General features: G+C 38.9%; 1 protein-coding gene across 1 annotated transcript in view; it reads left to right on the plus strand.

The window, feature by feature from the left end:
• The window catches only part of MLIP (muscular LMNA interacting protein), a 114954-nt gene that overhangs the window by 47064 nt on the left and 46261 nt on the right, over nucleotides 1-21629 (plus strand). The window contains exons 2-5 of the mRNA XM_034060437.1: nucleotides 2296-2454; nucleotides 4448-4816; nucleotides 9400-11034; nucleotides 15813-15884. Coding sequence (XP_033916328.1) covers nucleotides 2296-2454; nucleotides 4448-4816; nucleotides 9400-11034; nucleotides 15813-15884 — 2235 coding nt within the window. The remainder of the gene's footprint in view (nucleotides 1-2295; nucleotides 2455-4447; nucleotides 4817-9399; nucleotides 11035-15812; nucleotides 15885-21629) is intronic.

Below are 21629 nucleotides of genomic sequence, written 5' to 3' on the forward strand. Positions count from 1 at the left end.
GGTTCTGTAATTGCTACTTACGGATGCAAATTACAAGGAAGCATAATGAGAGCCATAGTTCTCCAATTTGTTTTACTTTAAACAAGCAAGCAAAAAACAGAGACCAAGCAATAGTCCTGTTTTTCTGTATGATTAATTCCAGTTCAAAGCTCTGAATATTGGAGTTTATTGAAAACACAATTAACTGCCATAAGTTTTAAATCAGATGATTAAAAAAAAAAAAGAGTGGAAATCTATGCATTCCACAGTTTTGAATCAGAAAGAAGGATTTTTTACATCAACAAGTAGTGAGGAAGTCAACATAGAATCGTAGAATAGTTAGGGTTGGAAAGCACCTTAAGATCATCTACTTCCAACCCCCCTGCCATGGGCAGGGACACCTCACACTAAACCATATCACCCAAGGCTTCATCCAACCTGGTCTTGAACACTGCCAGGGATGGAGCATTCACAACCTCCCTGGGCAACCCATTCCAGTACCTCACCACCATAACAGTAAAGAATTTCTTCCTTATATCCAGTCTAAACCTCTGCTGTTTAAGTTTCAACCCATTACCCCTTCTCCTATCACTTCATTCCCTAATGAATAGTCCCTCAACATCATCCCTGTAGGCACCCTTCAAATACTGTAAGGCTGCTATGAGGTCTCCTGTGGTCTGGGATGTAGTTCCCTCTATTTACCTTGCCAAGACCTTTGTAGTTCTACTTGCTGATACCTGTCAAATAACTGAGAGTTTTACCATGGTGTGGACTTTTTTTCCCTGTTCAGTATCTCCTGTGATGGAATAGACAGGAGAGCACTGTGGTAAAATTGAACATTTACGTGAAATTGCCTCCTCTTAGTCTTTCTTTCAGTGCATTCAAGCTCCACACACAGTCCTAGCAAGAATGCAAGGTGGAGAGAGAGAAATAAGCGGACAGACATTCAATTAGTTGGTGCATGTGGCTGAATGACCTGAAGAAATCAGAAGATCCTTTCCTTGAATCAGAATTCACCCCAGATGTTGTTCAGAATTAGCTGCATTCACATTGGAAAAGAAACAAGTTTTGCATTCTTTTTGCAGAGCAAAGGTTTTTCCAATTAGGGTTAAGTTTTTAAGCAAATACTCTTGGGGCTGAAATATGTCCAGATACAGTGCTATAATTACATTGTTGTTCTATTAAAGTTGAGCTAAACAAGGATAAAACGGCCTTGAAATGAATTGAATATGGTTTTCTGATTCTGGTATGGAAAATTGAAAGAATAACAAATTATTGAACAAATTTTCTCCTGTCTGCTGTGCCATACCACTAATACATATAGCATGTTGTTTGGCAATATCGAGACAATTTTGTCTGGTAAAGAAGGCTTTGATATCGTAGAATCATAGAATAATTAGGATTGGAAGGGACCTCAAGATCATCTAGTTCCACACCTCCTACTGTTGGCGGGGACACCTCACACTAAACCAAGTCACCCAAGGCTCTGTCCATCCTGGCCTTGAACACTGCCAGGGATGGAGCATTCACAACTTCCTTAGACAACCCATTCCAGTGCCTCACTGCCCTCAGGTTATATCTAACCTGAACTCCCCCTATTTAAGTTTTAACCCGTTATCCCTTGTCTTATCGCTATAGTCCCTAATGAAGAGTCCTCTAGCATCCTTGTAAGCCCCCTTCAGATACCTGAAGGCTGCTATGAGATCTCCAAGCAGCCTTCTCTTCTCCAGGCTGAGCAGCCCCAACTTTCTCAGCCTGTTTTCATACAGCAGGTGCTTAAGTCCCCATCACTGAGCACCTTGCTGGTTTTCATGTGCCTTAGAATGCCTTCCAGGAGAATCTGCTCCCAGATTTTGCCAGGCACAGAGGTGAGACTGACTGGTCTGTAATTCCCTGGGTCATCCATTTTCCCCTTCTTGAAAATGAAGGTTATATTTCCCTTTTTGCAGTCATCAGGAACTTCACCTGACTGCCATGATTTTTCAAATATGATGGCCAGTGGCTTAGCAACTTCATTTGCCAGCCACTTCAGGATCTGCAGGTGGATTTCATCAGGTCCCATGGACTTGTGTACGTTCAGGTTCTTAAGACGATCTCGAACCAGATCCTCTCCTACAGTGGTCCCAAGGTCTCCATTCTCAGAGATATATATATGTATATATATACATAAAAAAATATACTGTGACCCAATAAAAAGCCCACAATGACTGGTATAGTTAATAATATGCTTGTAAGTTGACAATTAATGTTATTTCAACTCAGACTAAAATTATCTTTATTTGGATAAAAAAGTTGAAATAATTATGCTTTTTTTAGGTGACTTCTGAAGAATCTGGAACCAAACCTCTGACCTTCACATTTATACCATCCATTGGACGACTTCCAACTCATTGTGAGGTTGTGGATGTCTCTGAGTTCCTTGTAATAATTCCAGAGGAACCAAAGGATCTGAGCAATCAAGAAATAATAAATAAGGTAGAGTTTTGTTTGCACTATTTTTTCCACCTTTTCAAAAGACATAGATAATTTTATTCTGAGCATCACTGAACTGCTGCTCTTTTCCTTGAACTGTTCCTTGGCTTGTGCTTGATTTTAATTATCAGGCCTACCAGAGATGGAGAATTGTTGCACTGGGGAAGGCTTAATGCCTTGTTTCACCTTTGGCAGAGTTTGTATTGGAAGGAAACACTTGCCCATCTTGATACTCCCCTCTGTCAGTCATGTAAGACTATATTCTTGGCAGAAAAACTGGGATTCCTTCCTGATCTTCATGGGAGCAAAGGTGGTGTGCAAGGAGTGTTATTACATAGGAATTGACCAAGAACTGGTCACAAAAACCTGGTTTCATCAAATTCCTGTGTTGTGGCTTCCAGCAAAGATGCCAATCCCTTTCATAGCTGCGTAGTAGTGTGTCAAAGTGGAAGCTTGTTTTTTGTTTTTTGAAGTTTATCCCCATGATTACTTATGACAGTGAAGCCACCAGCCCAAGACTGCTGGTACTCCTTCCTTTGGTAAGCCCACGGTGTTTGTTACTACTTTCTGCCTCCCAACACTTACAGTCTCTTGTTTTATTCCATGCTGCTTGAAAAGCAAATGCAGCCCTCTGATTGATATTAATGCTTATGGTGATTCTGCTTTTGTAGAACAGCTCCTTCTCTAAGACATTGTTGGTGCTGCAGTTCTGGATGCTCTTCCGTGTCATAAACTTTTCACAGGAGTTCATAGACTTCTCATCTGAACATGCTCCAGCAGTTTGAGTGTCCTGTCTAAAAACAGACTAGGTCTGGGCAGAGAATGGATGTGCTTGAAGAGACATGCATTGCAATATTATCCTCTGGATGTTTAATTTAGTAGTTACATTTCCAGCCACTCAATGCTGGTTTTGCTGTAAATACCCTGAGTAAAGCAGAATCAGGTTTTCCTCACATCTGTTTCCTTGTGTTTCTCTGTAGGCAGAGAAAACTTTCCTGGCAAGTGAGCAGTAGTGAGGCCTTCATAGCATAGCTTATTTCTTCTCCTAAAATGTCTAGAATCTGAACAATATTTTAAAAACCAAACCAACATCAGATAATAAAAATAGCACCTCCATAGTCCTTTCCCCCATTATAATCCAATATATTTTTCAAGAACTGAGCTCCAGTAACTCATGGAACTGCAAGTGAAGTTGAAATTTTTAATTACTATATTTTTCCACCTGGATTAAAAAATGAGCTCCATCTACAGTCTTTCTCTTGCAGTCCACAATATTTCTATCCTTTCACCTGATTCCTGCTGCAAGAGAAATATAACTTACCTTAGCAGTTTCAATATGGAATGTTTTTGTGATGTGTCACATGCCCAGCTTGCACTACACCCACTCTCATCCAAAGCATGCTTGAGAATTACACAATGGGAGTGGAAATTGCAGAAAATATGAAGAACAATTGTAGCCTGTGCTGACAAGCTTGAAGATACAGTAAAACTCTCTGACCTCAGATTCTTTGTCTGCTGTCTTCAGAGGATGCCCTGGCATAAAGGCCTTTGTTTCTTCATTAATATGTATAAGTTTTGTCCCAGATTTTTCTGTCAGACTCCTCTGAGGAGCATTGTCTGCTCCCATGGATCCCACGGTAGGGATGCCTTCCCATTGTATCTGGCATAGTTTGCTCTGATGGCTCATTTGTCTTGACTGCACCCTCCTTTTCAGTTCCTGTACCAGCCCCAGGCTTGGCCCACTGCTGTGTTCAGAGTCCTCTGTTACTCTGTGAGATGCTGGGAAAGAAGCCCTGCAACGTCTGCTGGGGATCTGGATGTGGGGTGCCCCCTGGGCAGATTGTTTCTGCTGGGTGCTGATGCCCAAATTCCATTTTCCCTCTGCACCTTTGGTAGTGCACTGCCAGGCACCACTGCAACTCAAAACTACTTTGCATGTTGGGAAGCACAAATAAAATGCAGCTAATTGGGATGTTTTTGCTTGTATCGTTTGCAGTCTAATGCAGTCTCTGATGAACTGGCCTTAAAGAGTGGGGCCAGACAAGACTGTGTGTCAACTCTCCATACAGACAGCATCCAAACGGTTTTCCAGTCCCTGGGGTGTAATTTGAGAAAAGGAGAAATGCAGGAGAACGACCTTTTTAAGGCTGAGTTTATCCTGATTACGGACTCTGGTGAAGAAGATGAAGTAGCTGCTGCCTCAAACAACAATCTTCAGCCTTCCAATGGCTATGGTCCCATCAGCGCTCAGCTGCTGGCCACATCTCATGTTTCCCCTGGAACTGGGGCAGGGAAACCTCCTGGAGATGAGCATGTTCCAGGTGCTGCACTTTCCCACAGCACTGCTGATCCACAAAAACATCAGGTAACCTGTTCTTTAAACTACAGAGCTAATCTTTGCTTACTAAAGCTTTCAGGACATGGACACTGAGTCACTTTGTAAAGCAGCTTGGCCAATTTGTTTTTTAATAAACATTTTTCTTGGCCATTCCTGTCACGTTTGTACTCCAAGGTATTTCCCCAACCCTTCTGACTTGCTGCCTCTCTCCATGGCTTTAGTGTATACATGGAACAGGTAATGCAGACCCTTTGTTCTTTCCTTTAGGAGCAGCTCATCTCACAGCAAATTAATCAGAAGATTTTATCCATTATTCTGATTGTTAGTTAGCACTGACTTTGCACAAATGTAACGAACTAGTGAATATGAAAGGTCCTTTTTATGCTGATCTTTTTAGGGTACATTTATTGATTTATTTAAATTTTAAGTTGTCACTAGGACAATTCAAAAAATATCTTTAAAATGTTTCATTTTCAAAATGCATCAATACAATTTGCTGCGTGAAAAGTTAATGTCTCCTATCTTGGAAAGAACATGGATGGTTTTCAAGGGTGTATGTGCAGAGGAAATCTCTACCTTTAGCAAAATTGCAATATCCTTCATACATGTATTAAATTCAGACAATTTTTTTTGACCTTGACAGGCTTTTCATCATTTGAAAATGCAATTCTTCATTGATACTTCAAAAAAATAAGATTTAAGTATGGCTACTTTGTCTCTGAAAATGAATAGGACTTCCTATCTTGTGTTGAAATATTTGTGGTATTCAAATTTTCATCAAATACAGTGTGAATTTTTTATTGAGGAAATTGTGAATAATAAATCCACTCTAGTTTTGGATTCATAATGTCATGAAATATCCATTTCTTCTAAAAAACTCCCAGTGAAGTCAGTGGAATTTTACCTGAGGAAGATATAAGGGCACAGATAAATCCATGTAGAAGAACCAGCCTGTAAATGAGTAACTGTCCTTGGGAAATACAGATTTATTTCAGCAATGTTCAGTGTACAGATTCTGGCAGGCTTACTTGGGTGGTTTCTTTAAAAGGTGTCACAAAACCTGGGTGGATTTTTTGTAAGGCTATACACAAAAAATAATATCCTGTAGCCTTTTTAAGTTTTCTTTCTCAAGTCTCCAGAGATTTTGTCAAGTTTTCCACAGTCTCCAGTGCTTCTTTCTGACATTCTGGTTCTCAGGTCACAGGCTTGGTAGGGAATATTTTTTGTCCTATTATCAGATTCTACTGAGATCAAAGCACGGCTAACTAGCCCCAGGACAAGGTCTGCATCGAATCAGTCCTTCTCTCAGACACGAGTTTTGCCTTTTTGCCCCTCAGTTTGTCACACTCTCCCTTTTTCTTTTTGATCAGCACATGTCCCAAGGGACTTGTTGGTATAAGTAACCACATTTTATTGTGTCCTTCCAAAGCAATGTGATCTCACGAGACCACTTGCCTTGTACTCAGCTCAGCTCTGCCACTTCAAATGTGCCAAAGATCTCCTGGGCAAGGCTCAATACAAGAACTATGACCTCTTATATTTCTGGGATCATCATTCATGAGGCATAAAGATCTTTTTCAAATTCCCTGATCCCTTTGTCCTAGGGTATTACTGACACCTATTTCAACTTTCTTCATACATTTTCAGGAAATGTATATCTGTGGTGAGCCTAGGAAGAGAAAAAAGCTTTCAGTTGAATCACAGACTAAAGAAATGCAAGTCTACTTCGGTCATTCACCCCCTCTGCACTAATCCAGTACAACTACAGAAGTGGTTTAAAGTAGCAGAGAAACTGAACAGAAAAAAAAAAGGGGGGGCAAAACAAATTCCACTGATCAAGTCATTATGTCTCAGCTGTTGGCACTGATGAGGCTGCATCTGTGAAACCATGCTCAGTTTGGTGGCCAGTCAGCCCCAAATTCAAGAGATGTGAAGAAGAGAATGGGGACCCATCACAAAGCCATAAAGGTGGCAGGGGCACATATGACCAGGACTGAGAGAGCTGGCTTTGTTGATTTCTACCAAGAGGCTGCCAAGGAGGCATCTTGAAACAGCCCACAACTACTTGTAGGGCAGTTACAGAGATGACAGGACCAAAATCCTCTCTGCAGTGGCACATGAGACAGCAATGTCTGTAACTTGAAGCATGGTAGGTCTGGTCCCAGCTGGACAAGGGGAGAATCTTCCTCACTAGGGGGTGGTGCAGCACTGATGCAGGCTGCCCAGGGGTGCTGGAGTCATCTGCCTGTTAGGAGTTTAGGTACTTGATGAGATGCAACCACAGCTGACCTGACCTACTGGTGCTGGTGACAGCCCTGCTCTGAGCAGGAGACTGGACTAGATGACCTCAAAAATTCACTTCCAAACAACTTTGATTATGATTCTCTGGTCCTGTAAATAAGAGGGTGATCATCTATAGATGTAGTTAATACTGTAATACAACACTAGAATCTTTTCAGAAGACTTAAATAATGGCTTAATTATCTCAGGACGTAAATGTTCAGTGATGTTCAAACTGCTGCAAAATGTCTTTATCATACTCACAGGAGCAAATTCATCATCTGCTACCATGAATATTTTCCTAGCTGCTTATAAATCTTTCTGATTAATTTTTAATTAATTAGAAATAATTTCACATCCTGATCTTTCATTATGCAGTTTCATATTAGTTCTTTATTTTCTTTTAATCCATTTTCTTTGTAAGGAAGATTTATCTATTTTATTTTGGAATAAAGATTTCATTCCTCTGTTCTGTTTTGTTAGTTGATCAACATCCGGAACTCATTATTAAATTCAGGAGGCTACTTCAGTTTACCAATCAGATGTATTACCATGCTGCTTTTTAACTTATTAAATAATTTTATGTTTTGTGACATATTTAAGAATAGTTTTTCAGAATGATTAAATGTTGGTAAATTATTCTCACTTTCTAATATTTTTTCTTATTCTTAATTAGCAGCTTTTTCAAATAGGGTTACAATTTCTTAATCCAATAGAATTTATGATACAACACCATTGATACTAATTTTCATATTCTGATATTTGCCCTGTGTATATTTATTGGCTTTCCACTTCAAAATGGGACACCTTAATGCATGTATAAAATAAGGGCAAATCAGTGTGGTTGCAAAGGCATTCTGATTGTTGGCTTTTATTTCTATGAATCAAGGGAGAGCTTCAGCTTTTCTGACGTTATCTTATACAGATAGTATCTTCAGTTTATAATGCTTTCTATTTATAGAGTATAATTTAGCAGGGAGAGCTCACTTATTTTAAGTTATAAGGCCTACTAGGGTTCTGATCTGAATATATAGGCCATATTTAGCCTTTTACATATAGGTTAGCCCTTAAAAGTCTGAAGTCTTGCTCTTCTGTTAGAGATTCTTCCAGCATCTTCCTCTCACTTTAAAACTGTGTTTGATTTGTTCTACTTTTTGTTTTGTGATGCATCAGTACTATGTGACATAAAAATAATAATCATATCATCATAATAATTCCTTTATTTTACAGGGAAGATATCTGTATTAAAAAATATAACTTATAAGCTGAGCCACAGTATTGTACAAGTCATGTCTGTAGAAACTAAATGGTACAATTGTCTGTTATAGAATTGCATAATATTTTCAGAGGACCAAACAATAAATAAATAGGTATGTTTATATTTATATGAGGTTTGTAGGGATTAGAGTAAATGTCCTTGCTTTCAAAATGCTCAGTCGAAAGTTAGGTGATAATTTCTAATCTTTTGTTTTTACAGTTGGCTTAGCTTACTATTTCATACTGATATGTTTTATTCATATTGTGTATACCCCAGTTTCTAGTATCAGCATTATGAGAACTTGGAAGATTTTGAGAGAATTTCTTTCTTTAGAAGCATAAAACTGTATAAATGGTTGATAATATACTTGTACACTCTAATTAGTTTTGACAAATCCTAATTAGAATAGACCTAAGAAAAAAGGCACCCATGAAAGAGCTCATTACTGCTTTATTAATGTATTGTAAGACTGTGGAGAAGGGGATAAAGACTCTTATGTGCCTGCAAACTGTCAAATGCACTGCTCTGTGAGTGACAAGAAAAGTGAAAAACAAACTGTATGTCTGATTTAAGTAGTTCTGAGGAAATTTCTTGCTCCGATATCACAGTGCTTCAGCTGTTATTTACTGAGTAAGAAAATAGGTACTTGACTTGAATCTCATTTACAGAAAGGCTAATTTCCACTGAACTGGTTAAGTGAGATGGGACAATATTGCATTTTTCTTACTTTCTGTTGTAATTATACAATGTGAATGGTTATCACATGATTCTGGACACTGACGGTACAACTGTCTTGGGTTTTACCTGAAATGAAAAATACAGTAGCCTTGAAACTTGTTTATGTCAACAAAACTGAGGTCTGAATAAAATAACACACAACTTGTCTGTCACCTCCCCTGAGAGCTTTATCCATCAGGCTTTATCCCCAAATTTAAGACAGGCCTGTGATTTTAACCCACAGGGCAGTACTAATGAAAACATTGTATGCATGACCACAGGACTGAAATGTGGGGTGCTTAACAGTTCCCAGGTTTCACCTATTTTAACATTTTTGTTTTTCTTTTTTCTCCAGTTAATTTCTACTCTTTCCATCTCTGGTCATCTTTCCTCTAAACCACCTGCTCTCCACTTAATTTCTCCAATTAACCAGAAAGTAGCGTGTGGTGCCAAGGCTAACTTGAATCAAGCTTCTTCGTTGGAAGACTCCCGTAACAACTGGCAGTCAGCAACTGGGTTTTCTAAACAAGATTCATCTCTGTACTTTCAGTCTGCTTGCACTCCCCATAGTTCACCTCCTTCCGTGTCTAAAATATCCTCTTCTGCATCAGACAGTTGTTGCTCCACTCCTCAGTTGTATGAAAACCTACAAACATCAAGTCTCTATACTTCTGCCTGTGTTTGCAAAATGGGAAGCTTCACCACATCCTCTGTTCCAGTAAAGAGTCCAAGTCTTTCCCACAGTCCTTCACGCTCAGCTGAAATTCAAGGATCTTCAGCTCAGTCTTTATCCCCCAGTTCTTCCAAAAGATTGAATGCTTTATCTCCTGTCCCTGTACATATAATAACACATTCATTATGTCCTAGCCCTAAACCTTTGTCTCCACCCTCTCTTTATGGCTCCTCTTCTACCATATGTAGCATAAATGAGCCTTTCACACCGATGTCATCTAGAGGAAATTTAGCAAAGTCAAGGGCCAGATCCCCTCTGCCAACCAGACTGACCCTCTTAACTGCTATTTTAAGATCAGGCTCTTCGCAGCGGAGGCCAGTTTCTCCTGCTTCTTGTCCCACATTTTCTCCTAGCCCCCATAGTTCTTCAACATTTGCAATAGATCAAAAGTCCAAAATGACTTCTCCAACCCCCAAGAAATCTGTTTCAAGCCCTCCTGTAAGGCCAGATTTTCCCAGCAGAGAGGAATATTGGCTTTCGGGGTGGGCTCAGCATCAGTCTTTACCCTCCAAGCCTCATCCCACCCCCCAGGCAGGGTCCCTTTCTCCTAAAAGCCATATTCCAGGCAGAACACTTTCTCCAGATTCCCAAAGTCCTCTGTCATCTCCCATCTTCTCCCATAGAAAATCAGTTGCCTCTCCAGGTTTGCAGTCCACACTGCCTCCTCCTCATCCCCCAGCACCCTCTTCCCATACACACCCTACCTCTCCTTCCCCAGGAGGGGTGCAGTATGCTGCTTCCTGGTCCCGGACACCTCAGAAGTCTCAGAGGGTACACACTTACTCACCCATTTTTACCTGCCGGTCATATCCTTTGCTTTCCTCTACCAGTCTTAGTGGTGTATTCTCCCCCACTGGAGAAAAACACACATCTCCTTCCCCAAGTCTTTTGCATCCAGCTTCTAGATCTAAATCAGATTCTCCCCAAACGTCTCTTCAGGAGATAAGTGTCTCCTCTCCTACCCCTTCAAATACCCCAGAGCAGTGTTCTCTCTCACGACCTCATTCAACTCCACCAGTTCCACAAACTGGTAATATTAATTCCTATCCACTGCAACTTAATTCTTCACTGGTGTACACAAGTTATAGGTCTAATTCCTCCTCTCCAAGACCTGAGCAGTCTGCCACCTCACCTCTGTTAAAGTGCAGATCTCCTGTCTCAGACAAGTCATCAGGCACACTACCATCAAGACCCAGGGAGTCGACTTCACCACAGTCTTTTTCCCTGCCTCCTGACCATGAAAACATCAAACCCAAGGTACTCTTAGTGCATGCTTATTTTCTAATACTTCTTTGTCCCTGCAGGAAAAATCACATCCATGTTGCACAAGGCTAGTAAAATTAATGAGCTGCATAAGAAAAATGTTTGAAAAGGAACTGATTTGGTATTGATAGTGAAGATAGCAAAGACCAATCAAATTGCTAGCAATGTGTTTTATATTACAGCAAAGATGTTGTAGGAATCCTTTAGCATAAAAATCAAATACTTTATTCATGAGTGAGAGAAAACAGTGCTGAAACTGGATTTGTGTCCAGTGGTCCTGATGTACATTTGGTGCACTTATTTTTGAAGTTCACATGAAACACTAGTGTGTCAAAAATAAACATAAAACACTTTCTATGTACCCATATTAATGTAAATCCATATATATTCCCACTGAAAGGAATAGAAATCTGGTGATTTTAGGTGCAGGGCTGAGCTAGAAGCAGTCTAATCTGACTGATGTGAACTGGCTGTTCCAGTGACAGCTGATTCCCCAGCACCTTGTCCCACCTGTCTTCCCCACACCTCAGGAGCTTGCTCTCACCAGTCCAAACACACAGCAGAACTCAGCCTGAGTAGGGACTTTGGAGCCAAGAACCAGAAAGGGAGGACAAAGACAGTCTCTTCTTCCCTTTTTTTTTGTACTTTGATGTTGTGCTAGACAGGACATGAGGGAAAAAAAAAAAACAAACAAAAACAACCTGACAACAATCTTCCTACAGCATGAGCTACTGCAAATATGAAAGTCTCACACTCAATGGATCAGCCACACTCCTGCTGTTTGTCCTCCACCAGTGGAGTGAGAATAAGCAATGACAGTGATTTCTGCAGGAGGGCTTGGGAACCAGTCACATTTTAAACCTAAGGATAAGTCTCAAGAATGGGAAGGGGGAGGAAAGGAAAGCTGATAAAAAAACATGCAGCAGGTAGGTGAAAACAAAAGGAACTGTACGCAAAATGAAGAGCTAGAAGACATCAGAAGTTAGAAGGCTTTACAGCCTCTTTTATCTTATCTCTGCACTGTGCTTCCTTTGTGCCTCATTTTGCTCATATCTGAGCTCTCCCCATCACTGAAAGGCTATCACAGTTTATTGATGTATTTGTTCACAGCACAAAATTACAGCCTGGTCTGCCAGATCAAGTTGTGTCAGATATGTTCCTAACAGCTTGGCCATGGCAGGGTGACTTGAACTGCTTGGAAAATGTTAATTGAAAATGAGAGGTTTAGATCAGCACAAAGTAGCAATTGTCATGAATAGCTCTTTTAAAAATCAAACAGCCCAAAAGGAACTGTTGTGCCAAGCACAGCTGTACAGTGTGGCTACACCCTGTCAGTGCTACTTAATGAATCAAAAAGACAAATGAAATTGTAGAAATTCCAAGAAAAAAGCCCCGGGACAAAACTGAAAGGCATGACTGAGCCTGCAGATCACAAAGTAGTTGCGTTTTCTACTAGTTAGTGCAATGAGCATTGTGAGAGTCTCTGGCATAAGGAAAGTCTCTGCTTGTGACACAGAGCTATGGCACAGGTTTATATTTGCAGAGGTTATTTCTCCCTCTCTGGTTTCCCTACTGTCCTTTTCCTGCTAATCCTGCTTTATCATGTGATATGGTGGCACTTTTGAAACTGCCCCAGAACCGCACAAGGCAGTGAGAGTGTCCAGCAGTTTAACAGACTTGGACTGTTAGCTGGGTGCAATTTTTAATCATGCCAATAAAGCTGGCTCCACCAGGGATGTGGAAGATCTGAAATCTGTAAATCAAATGCAGCTGGGTGTTCAATGCGGGAAAGGTCTCTTGTGGCTTTGAAATGTGGAGCTGAGATTTCATTTACAGTTAATAATAGTGTGCATTCAACACCCGCCTTTCCTCCTGCTTTTGTTTATTTTCATACCTAGTTTATGGCATAGCACAATGAGCTTTACTGATTTGTTAATGGTACCAAGCTCTCTGAAAACTCTACAGCCTCAAATCCCTGTATATTTCAACTAAAAAAAAAAAAAAGAAAAGAATGAGGAGACATAACTTTTAAATCCTAAGCAGTATTTAGGTCTCTTTAGTGCCAATCAACTCAACTTCAGAACTAGACAAAAAAGCAAGTGGCTTCATCTGATGACAGTCAATGCATGACAAAATTTTTGCATGTATGAATTTGCTAAGTGAATATCAAGGGAAAAGCATAGCATCTACAAGTGCTTGACTTACTTTGGCATGTGTAATTTATCTACCTTAATGTTGCCTCAACCATGGTTGATGTTGAGACATCTATTAAACCAAGACCTATTAAACCAGAATTTTGATATTAGATGTACTTTTCAGTATTCACATCAAACAGTTCCATTAGCATGATATCAAAGCAATTATGAAATATGGAGAGCTTTCAAATGTCTATGTCTAAGCGTGCATTGATTCATGCAAATCAAAGAATAACCAATGAACTTCTTTAACTGTTAGCATTTTTATATATAAACATGTGCTTTCCATGCTTTATATATTTGTGATCACCAGTGATTTAAGAATATGATGCTTTGTAAAGTGAATATAAGCATAATCCACAGATCAGTATGAACTTTGGGTGACCAAAGGTAATAAAAAGCCCTCTCCCTGGACTTTGCAGACACATTATTAGTGTCCTCATGGACCTAATATAGAAAAATTAACAGAAGGATGGAGTGGAGACACATAAAATTGCGGATTCTGCAGGAATAGGTTAGAATAAAAACTTCTGGCTGTTGTTTGAAAGTTCTTTGCAGTGGTTTCATGAGGTATCATTTCTACATATTCTTTGATTTTTCCTATTTGAATGTAGCTCAGGAATGCATGTAGATCTACCCAAAACAGCTGGGGAACAAACTAACTGTAACAACATGGAGCTCAGCACAGCTGCAAAACCTACCACAAAGCAGGAAGGATTACTCCTGAAGAGCTCTGCACTACCATGGTTAGTTGCTGATTTTAAGGCTTTATAGGTACACATCTAGCACACTTTGCAATGCCCTGTGGGTACCCTGGGTGATCATTTGAGCAAGAAAAGTAGGGCACTTCTCTCAAAACTCCCTGGGCTGATATTTGCCTGAGCTTTGGTATTGGACTAGGTTTTCTTCTGACTGGACCATGGTACAAGCCAGTAGACCTAACCGTCCATGGCTGTTTACAAATACTGCTAGATTCCTGTGAATCAGATTTATTACATGTATTAGGCATTGAATAAGAATTTTAAATAACATGAACTAATGTGTCAGTTAACATATTCATACAGACAAGAAACTGAATTATAGACTTTCCAAGCATCTCAGACACTGTGATAATAGCACATTGCTCACAGGTTCTACAGTATCTGGAAGCGATAAAGCACCTTCCAGTGATATAGAATATTTTACATTTTAGCAACCTGATCTGTCTTTATTTAGTTCATATGACAGTACAAGCACTTCAAAATGGTCACAGTGTTCTCATCATATATGATGCCCATCTCATCGTATGTGAAAGCCTGTGGGCTAGTAAAGATTTTACATTTCATTTACATGTGCAATTTTATAAATTTCTTGATTGAATATAATTACAAACAAACAAGGCTGCATTTTGTGGATATGGCAGTTTTAATGCTTGGAATTTTGGTCTTCCATCTTACTTCAGTGAGCAGTATTTTATATCTTATCTGCATATAGATTTTATACATATATGTATATATGAATGTACATATACCAGAGTGTTGCTGTCTACATGTTCAAAGGGCAGGATTCAAGTCACATGACTTTTGATATCTGAAAGTTAAATATCCAAGCACAACTTGGGCAATTCTATTATAGTTAATGGAAAGAATATGGTGTATTTACAGAATGATTTTATTTTACCTTGATAGATGTCAGTTTTGGGATGGATGAATTATCCTGTAAAGAATCCTAGCTCTTAAACTCATGTAATATAGAAGAATCTCATAAATAATTTTAAAACTACTGAATTCAAGCTCCATAATTAGAAAGGAAAAGTAGAAAGTACGATTTCTAAAGAGTTAAAAATAACTGGTGAGCTAAAACAGTCTAACATATAAATTGTTTTAAAATAATAATTCTTAAGGCTAATCTTAGAATTTCTATATGCAAACCCATACAGTTTGTATGATTTAGATTGCCAGTCCTATGTCCTTGGTTAGAAGTGAAAGTTCCTACAGTTACTTTGAAGTATTTGTTTGGGTGGTAGAATTACTTATGCAGGAGATGAAAAGCTGTGACATGACTTAAATTGTCTATCCACTCGTACAAGTAATTCAGCATTTAAGGATCTAATCAGTCTCATTGAAGCAAATCATAGAAATCCCTCTGACTTAGTGGTCCAGGATAAGACTGCACAACAGCAGTTGTTGAAGTGCAAGCACTTGCAGAAGTAGCTGTGCATCATCATATCAAATCACAAGCAAACTTGGAAAAACTTCACAGCCTCTCCAGAGATTTGTTTAAGGACAGTAGTCAGTAGAAAGCAGTCAAAATCACTTTGAAAGTTATAAGCTGGTACAGAGAATTTACTTTGTCCTACCTTCATTCCTAAAAGCAAAAGATGTACATTATAGTCCTTTAAGATCTTAACAGAAGCACTAGATGTTAAGAAATAGCTTTCCTAGGTAATATGTAAGCATTGTATTGTTGCTACATTTCTGCAAGACAACTGGAATCGTCTTTCATTCTGTCATACCTTTCCCCTCTCTTCCCACAATCCCTCTCTTCCTCTTCTACCCTGTTTTACTTCTTTTCCTGCTTTCTGGTTTACCCTTTTAGCAATACAAGATCAAGACAAGCTACAAGGCATTTGCAGCAATCCCTACAAACACATTACTTATGGAACAGAAGGTTAGTGTTTACTCAAAGACATGGGAATTGTGTTGTATATTTGACACCAGTCAACTTTATGTACATAATCTGACATTTCTGAGGGGGATATTGCAGAGAATAAACACTGGGAACTAACTGCTCAGGATTATAAATCCAACCATTTTTCAGGGTCACTTTCCACTGAAGATCAGTCTCTACTAATGTGAATTTCTGCAAAGAAGTTTACTGTAAAAAAAAAAAAATGTCCTAAAGGAATTGCCATTTACAACAGCATCTCAAAGTCTGTTTTATCACTGGAAAGTGTCTGGAGCACTGATTTTCTGGGACATACCAATCAGTAGGTCTCTGTCAGTTACTGATTATTCAAAGACTATGCTTATATTAGTAAATTTAACATCCCAAGATACGCATATTTGATCAGCTGTATTGTTAAACTGTGGGAACAGTCCTGGACATTGCACTGGCCTCTACCTACCATTCTCCCAGACAACCTCCCTGAGCACTTCAACATTTACCATGGGCCAGAGGTTTATCCCAGGATGTAGTCTGGGGTAAAAATTCTTTTCTATAAGGTATAATGATAGATAAAAAGAAGTCTTTAGTGCATTTATTTACAGCCAGAGATACATCTAACAAAGGCTGCGTTGTATAGTCTTTATTTAGATAATGCAACATTGGAAGTAAATTGAAAATTTACATTTTGCATGAAGAGTTCAAAGTACCTACCAATGTCTAGTTTTATTCCACTTCCCCGCAATTAGTTTTGTGCAAAAGAATGAAATCATAGAATGGTTTGTGTTGGAATAGCCCACTAAGTTGAACAAAATTTTTCTGTGATGAGCAATGAGCTAAATGTCTTACATGTTTAAACATGTGCTTAATCACTTTGACATCCAGCTTATGGCTTTATCAGAAAAAAGCAGATTTCTGTCCAGGGCCTAGTTCAGGAACCTAGTCTCTGACTAATTTCTGAAAGATTAAGCATTCTTAACTGCATCTTCAAATATGTATTCATTTACACAGCTCAGCTAATTTCACTAGAAGTTTTCAGAGCGTAAAGACTTTGGAGAGGGTGAACTTAACTATAAGAATTTTGAAGATCATAATTTTGTCCTTATATATAACTGATTGTGATCTAGTAGTTATCAGATAACTGCTTGAAATAATTTTTCTTTTTCTAAAAAAGGGACATTCAATTATTTTCCCTTGTTCTTTTAATCTTAAATGATTTTTTAATAATTTGTGCAATACCTGATTCTTCTGTTACTTAAACCTGGAATGCACTAATGAATGTTATGTCTGCTTTAGCACGCAATACGGTCCGATAGGAATGGCTCTGTGTAAGAAAATAGCTAATGCAGGGGATCCTACACCCCTACAGAATATGTTTTGGGCGGGTTTTGTTTGGACAGAGTGCCTGTTAGTAGCTGGAAGCATTTGGTTAACTCATAGTTGATTTAATCTGAAAGGCATCCAGTTTGTGCACCCCACCACTCTGTACACTAAGCCAGGTAGGTGAATTAGAGCAGGGTATTCACTCTAAGAGCACACTTCTGACATAAACTGGCGGGTTAGAATCAGCCATCTGATTGTACTTTTTCAGAAGAAAAGGGATTCCTTTTCATGCTCTCATTGATGATCTCTGGAGCATTGACTCACAATTGGCATCTTACTTATCCCCAGTATGTAAAACTGAATAGTACATCTAATGCCAGTATCTGTGGAAAAAGTAATGACTCAAAAGGCATCTGTATTTAGATAGACTTTTGGTTATTCACCACTTTATTGGAAACGCTAGCCTTTGTGTAGCCCTAAGTAGCAAAAGCACAGTCATGTAAAACTAATAAGAAATCAATTTTCTGCTACAGGATTTGCCTCCAGGAGAGGCTCTTGACTAATTTAATTTGTAAACTGTATGTTTCAGCATGGTCTGACTACATGCTTTCTGTCATCTTGGGAATTATGGGTAATAATCTCCTATTGATCTTTTACAGCAGCAAATTACAGTGCTCCTAAGTTAGTCCTGCTGTGCTAGCTGACATGCATTTAGAGTAGTGGTCTTAAAGGAAGCATGAAGGAGTCACACACAGACAACATTGCACCAATCTGTAATATCCAAATTTTCTCCTCAAAAATACTTGGGAGTGAAGTGGGAAGGAACTTATGCTTCTTTGTAGCTCAGTGATGTAAACTATGTTGCTCTCATTTTATCCAATGCATTTTATGCACTGGATAAAAAAAAAGAGAGATTTTAACTCTTAGAGTAAGATTTTAACTACATAAGTAATGTTTTATGAACATTAAAATCATGGTTATGGGGAGAAGTTTTCTAGTGGGTTTTTTTTGTTTTCTTTTTTTAGTAAGTAAGGAAGACACAATAGTTGCAAGGCACAGATATTACTGAGCTGAATGCATGATTAGAACTACATCATCTGCCTACAGTGCTAATAAAGTGTTTTGCTATGCAATTGAACTAGAAATGCATATTGTCATAAGTCAACTTTTTTGACTATGTGAATATTACTTAATTTGAGAGGTGAGAAAGAAGATATATCAGATGTGGGTATCCTAATGACAATTCATATGCAGTATTAATTAGATCCAATGACAGAAAACTGACGTTGATATGTCATGTAAGTTACAGTGCTTTGTCTGCCTCTAAATGGTCTCCTTTTGTCTTTCTCAAGTATTTTTTTTTTATTTTATGAGTGTGTAGTTGCTTTAATTTCAGCCAACATTTTTCATCATCTTATGAAACCATGAGGCTATCATCATCTTAATGGTTTTTCTAGAGGTGTTCTTATCCTCCAGTACTCTTACTCCAAGAAAGTTTTTCAAATCTGTGCTCATTAGCAGAAAAAGCTTATTGACTATATGTGTGTATACTTTGCCAACTCTAGAAGTGTCTTAATTTCATCAGATCCTGTAACTGGCATGCTTTCCAGCTGTTTGATCTTGTATTAACCTGATGTTCCTCAGATCATCTGTGCTCTGCTCAGAAAAAGGCCAATCCCAGATATCTTTTAGAAGATCAGGCAGTAACTTCCTTTGAAGGCAGAAGAGGAAAAACTAATGTTTTAAGGAAGGTGTTCTCAGGCTCTGTAAGAGAGTAGCAAGAGCAGGCTGCTCCACAAGTAAGTTAAACTGAGCCAGGGTGACAGTAAGGCTGGCAAGACAGTTGTCCTCACCAGCAAGGGTATAGTTCCACAGTGCCTGAGCAAGGAAAGCAGAGATGGTGATAATGAGGTGGTGGTAACCGTGGTCTCTCAGCTATGCCATCATAGCCATACAGATTCATAGCAACGGAGGGGGTGCACAGACTATGATAATGAACTCTTCAGCCCTGCAGATGATAGGATTCACTGGCTAGAAGAGGAAGCTGGACAAGTTTAATGTAGGCATAAGGCAAAAGTTTAAGTGAAAGAATTAACCATCATAAAAAATTTCCAGAGATAGAAGTAGGCTCTTTATCACAAAAACTGAAAAATAAAGATGAGATACTTTTCTGGCACTTCATACAGTTATTCCAGACTGTTCTGTAGTTTAAAGAAGAGGTCAGACTAGGTGATCACTGTTGTTCTTTCTGGCCTTATTAATGTTGAGTCAGTGAGTCACCCCTTTACTGACATTCTTTTGTATAGCTACTAGTTATACAGATGTGATCACAGTCTAGTTAAAAATTCCATTCCTACTCAGACAGTATTTAAAAAGTAATTAAACTGTTATTTAGAGATTATCAAATTTCTATAAAAATATCTTTCAGTCAAAATAAGTAGTGATGAGATTATTTCAGGGAGCTACAGGAAGATTCTTAAGTAGACATCTCCTAAACCAGATTCTACTTGCATCACTGTCGTGGTTTAAAGCCAGCCACACAGCTTGTTTACTCACTCCCCCACTTCCTCCCCCAACTCCTGGAGAGATGGGGAGGAGAATCAAAAGAATGTAACTCCCATGGGTTGAGATAACAACAGCCCAGTAACTAAGGTATAACACAAACCACTACTGCTACCACCAATAATAATAATGATAAAGGAAATAACAAGGGATGAGAATAAAACAACCTTACCACCCACTGACCGATAACTCACTCCACCCCGCTCGAGCAAGCACTGACCGATCCCTTGTCCAACCCTGCAGTGAACTCGGCCTTCTTGGTAACTCTCAGTTACATACTGGGCATGATGTGCTGTAGTTTGGGTCAGGTGTCCTGTCTCTGCTTCTTCCCAGCTTCCCCTCCTCCCTGGCAGAGCATAAGACTCACAAAGTCCTTGGACAGACCAAACATTTGAGCAGTAACTAAAAACATTGGTGCTATAAGCACCGTTCCCAGGCTGAAAGCCAAAACACAGTGCTGCACCAGCTACCAAGAAGGAAAAAAAATGACTGCTACTGCTGAACCCAGGACAGTCACCTACACAGCAGACTGCCAGCTGTGCACTATATTCTTCTTGTGGAGGCAAAATAGCAGAAGGAAAAAGAGAGTGTTTTGGTTTGGTTTTTTTCTGTTTGTTTGGGGCTTTTTTTGTTGGGTTTTTTTTTTTAATGAAAAGAAAGAAACACAATAGAGGAAATATGGCAATGATCTGTTACATTGGAGATGCAGCCCTGTGTTCTTGCTTTGAGGAAACACTTACCTACTGTATTATCAAATATCCACTGGTATAAGGACCAATCATGACAAATGCAAATTTAAGTTGCTCCTTGAAACCATACAGAAAGAACTTGGAAGACATTTTTTTCTTACTTTCAGATGGTAGACCTAACTGCTGGATGTCTGGCTATTATCAAGTGCGTCAGGACTTTTCTGGACCTGAAAAGCAATTCTGACAACACTTTGAAGAGAACATTTAATAAAACCTTCCTTAGTTTTCCCCAGGCACTTCTGGTGTGTACTTATTAGGTGAATTCCTTGCATCCAGGTCACTTACTCATGTCAAAATTCTTCTCAAGGCTAGAGATAAATACCTAGTGATAAGAAAGGAAACTGTGCAGTTGTAGAGTGATAGAGGACCTAGTTTGCCTGTAATAATAACCAATTGCGTCAATGTAGGAGAAGGCTATGAGCTCCCTCTTTCTTTCAAATGCCTTGCAGCTTTTAGTATTAATTATTTTATATGAAGAAAAGTAGCCAGGTCTTTTCATTACAATCTCCTAGGATCTTCACAGAATAAGTAAAAGGAACTCCTGGTATATGAAGTTCCATTATACAGAGGGATTTTTTTTGCATGTGCTGAGGGCTTAGTAAAAGATAGTGTTGGGAAAAATACCCAGGAGAAATAAAAGAAGAGGAAACTTAGCTTTTGCTGAGCCCAGGCTTTTCACAATAAAGTAAGAAGGAGGCTGCATCAGATCAAGGTTACAATATTAATTTTTTTCTCCTACTATTGATGTGGTTCATTGATGGATGAAACAATGTTTAATATTTCCTATATGTTGTCAAAAGTTTTTATTCTTCTAACAAAATGTTGATGATCCTGTTTGCCTCATTTACTGGTATCCTTTCAGCCCTGATACAGCTTTAGCACCCTCATAGCTTGGGAGAAGGAGTAGGAAAGGGTTGTAGTCATCACTGACATCAATGGTGCATATGCATCACACCCCTGAAGTTGCCCTTTGCAAGGGAAAAAAATAGTGGTTCAGCAACTGATTGTTTCATCTGAACATTTGCGTTCTGTCACAAACACATTTCATTCTCTAAATTGCACTTTTCCTTTAACTGTGGTCTCATTGTTGTTTTTCATATATAATAATAAAAAAACC

The sequence above is a fragment of the Melopsittacus undulatus genome, chromosome 3 (genome assembly GCF_012275295.1).
Source record: "Melopsittacus undulatus isolate bMelUnd1 chromosome 3, bMelUnd1.mat.Z, whole genome shotgun sequence".
In the NCBI taxonomy this organism is placed as follows: domain Eukaryota; kingdom Metazoa; phylum Chordata; class Aves; order Psittaciformes; family Psittaculidae; genus Melopsittacus; species Melopsittacus undulatus.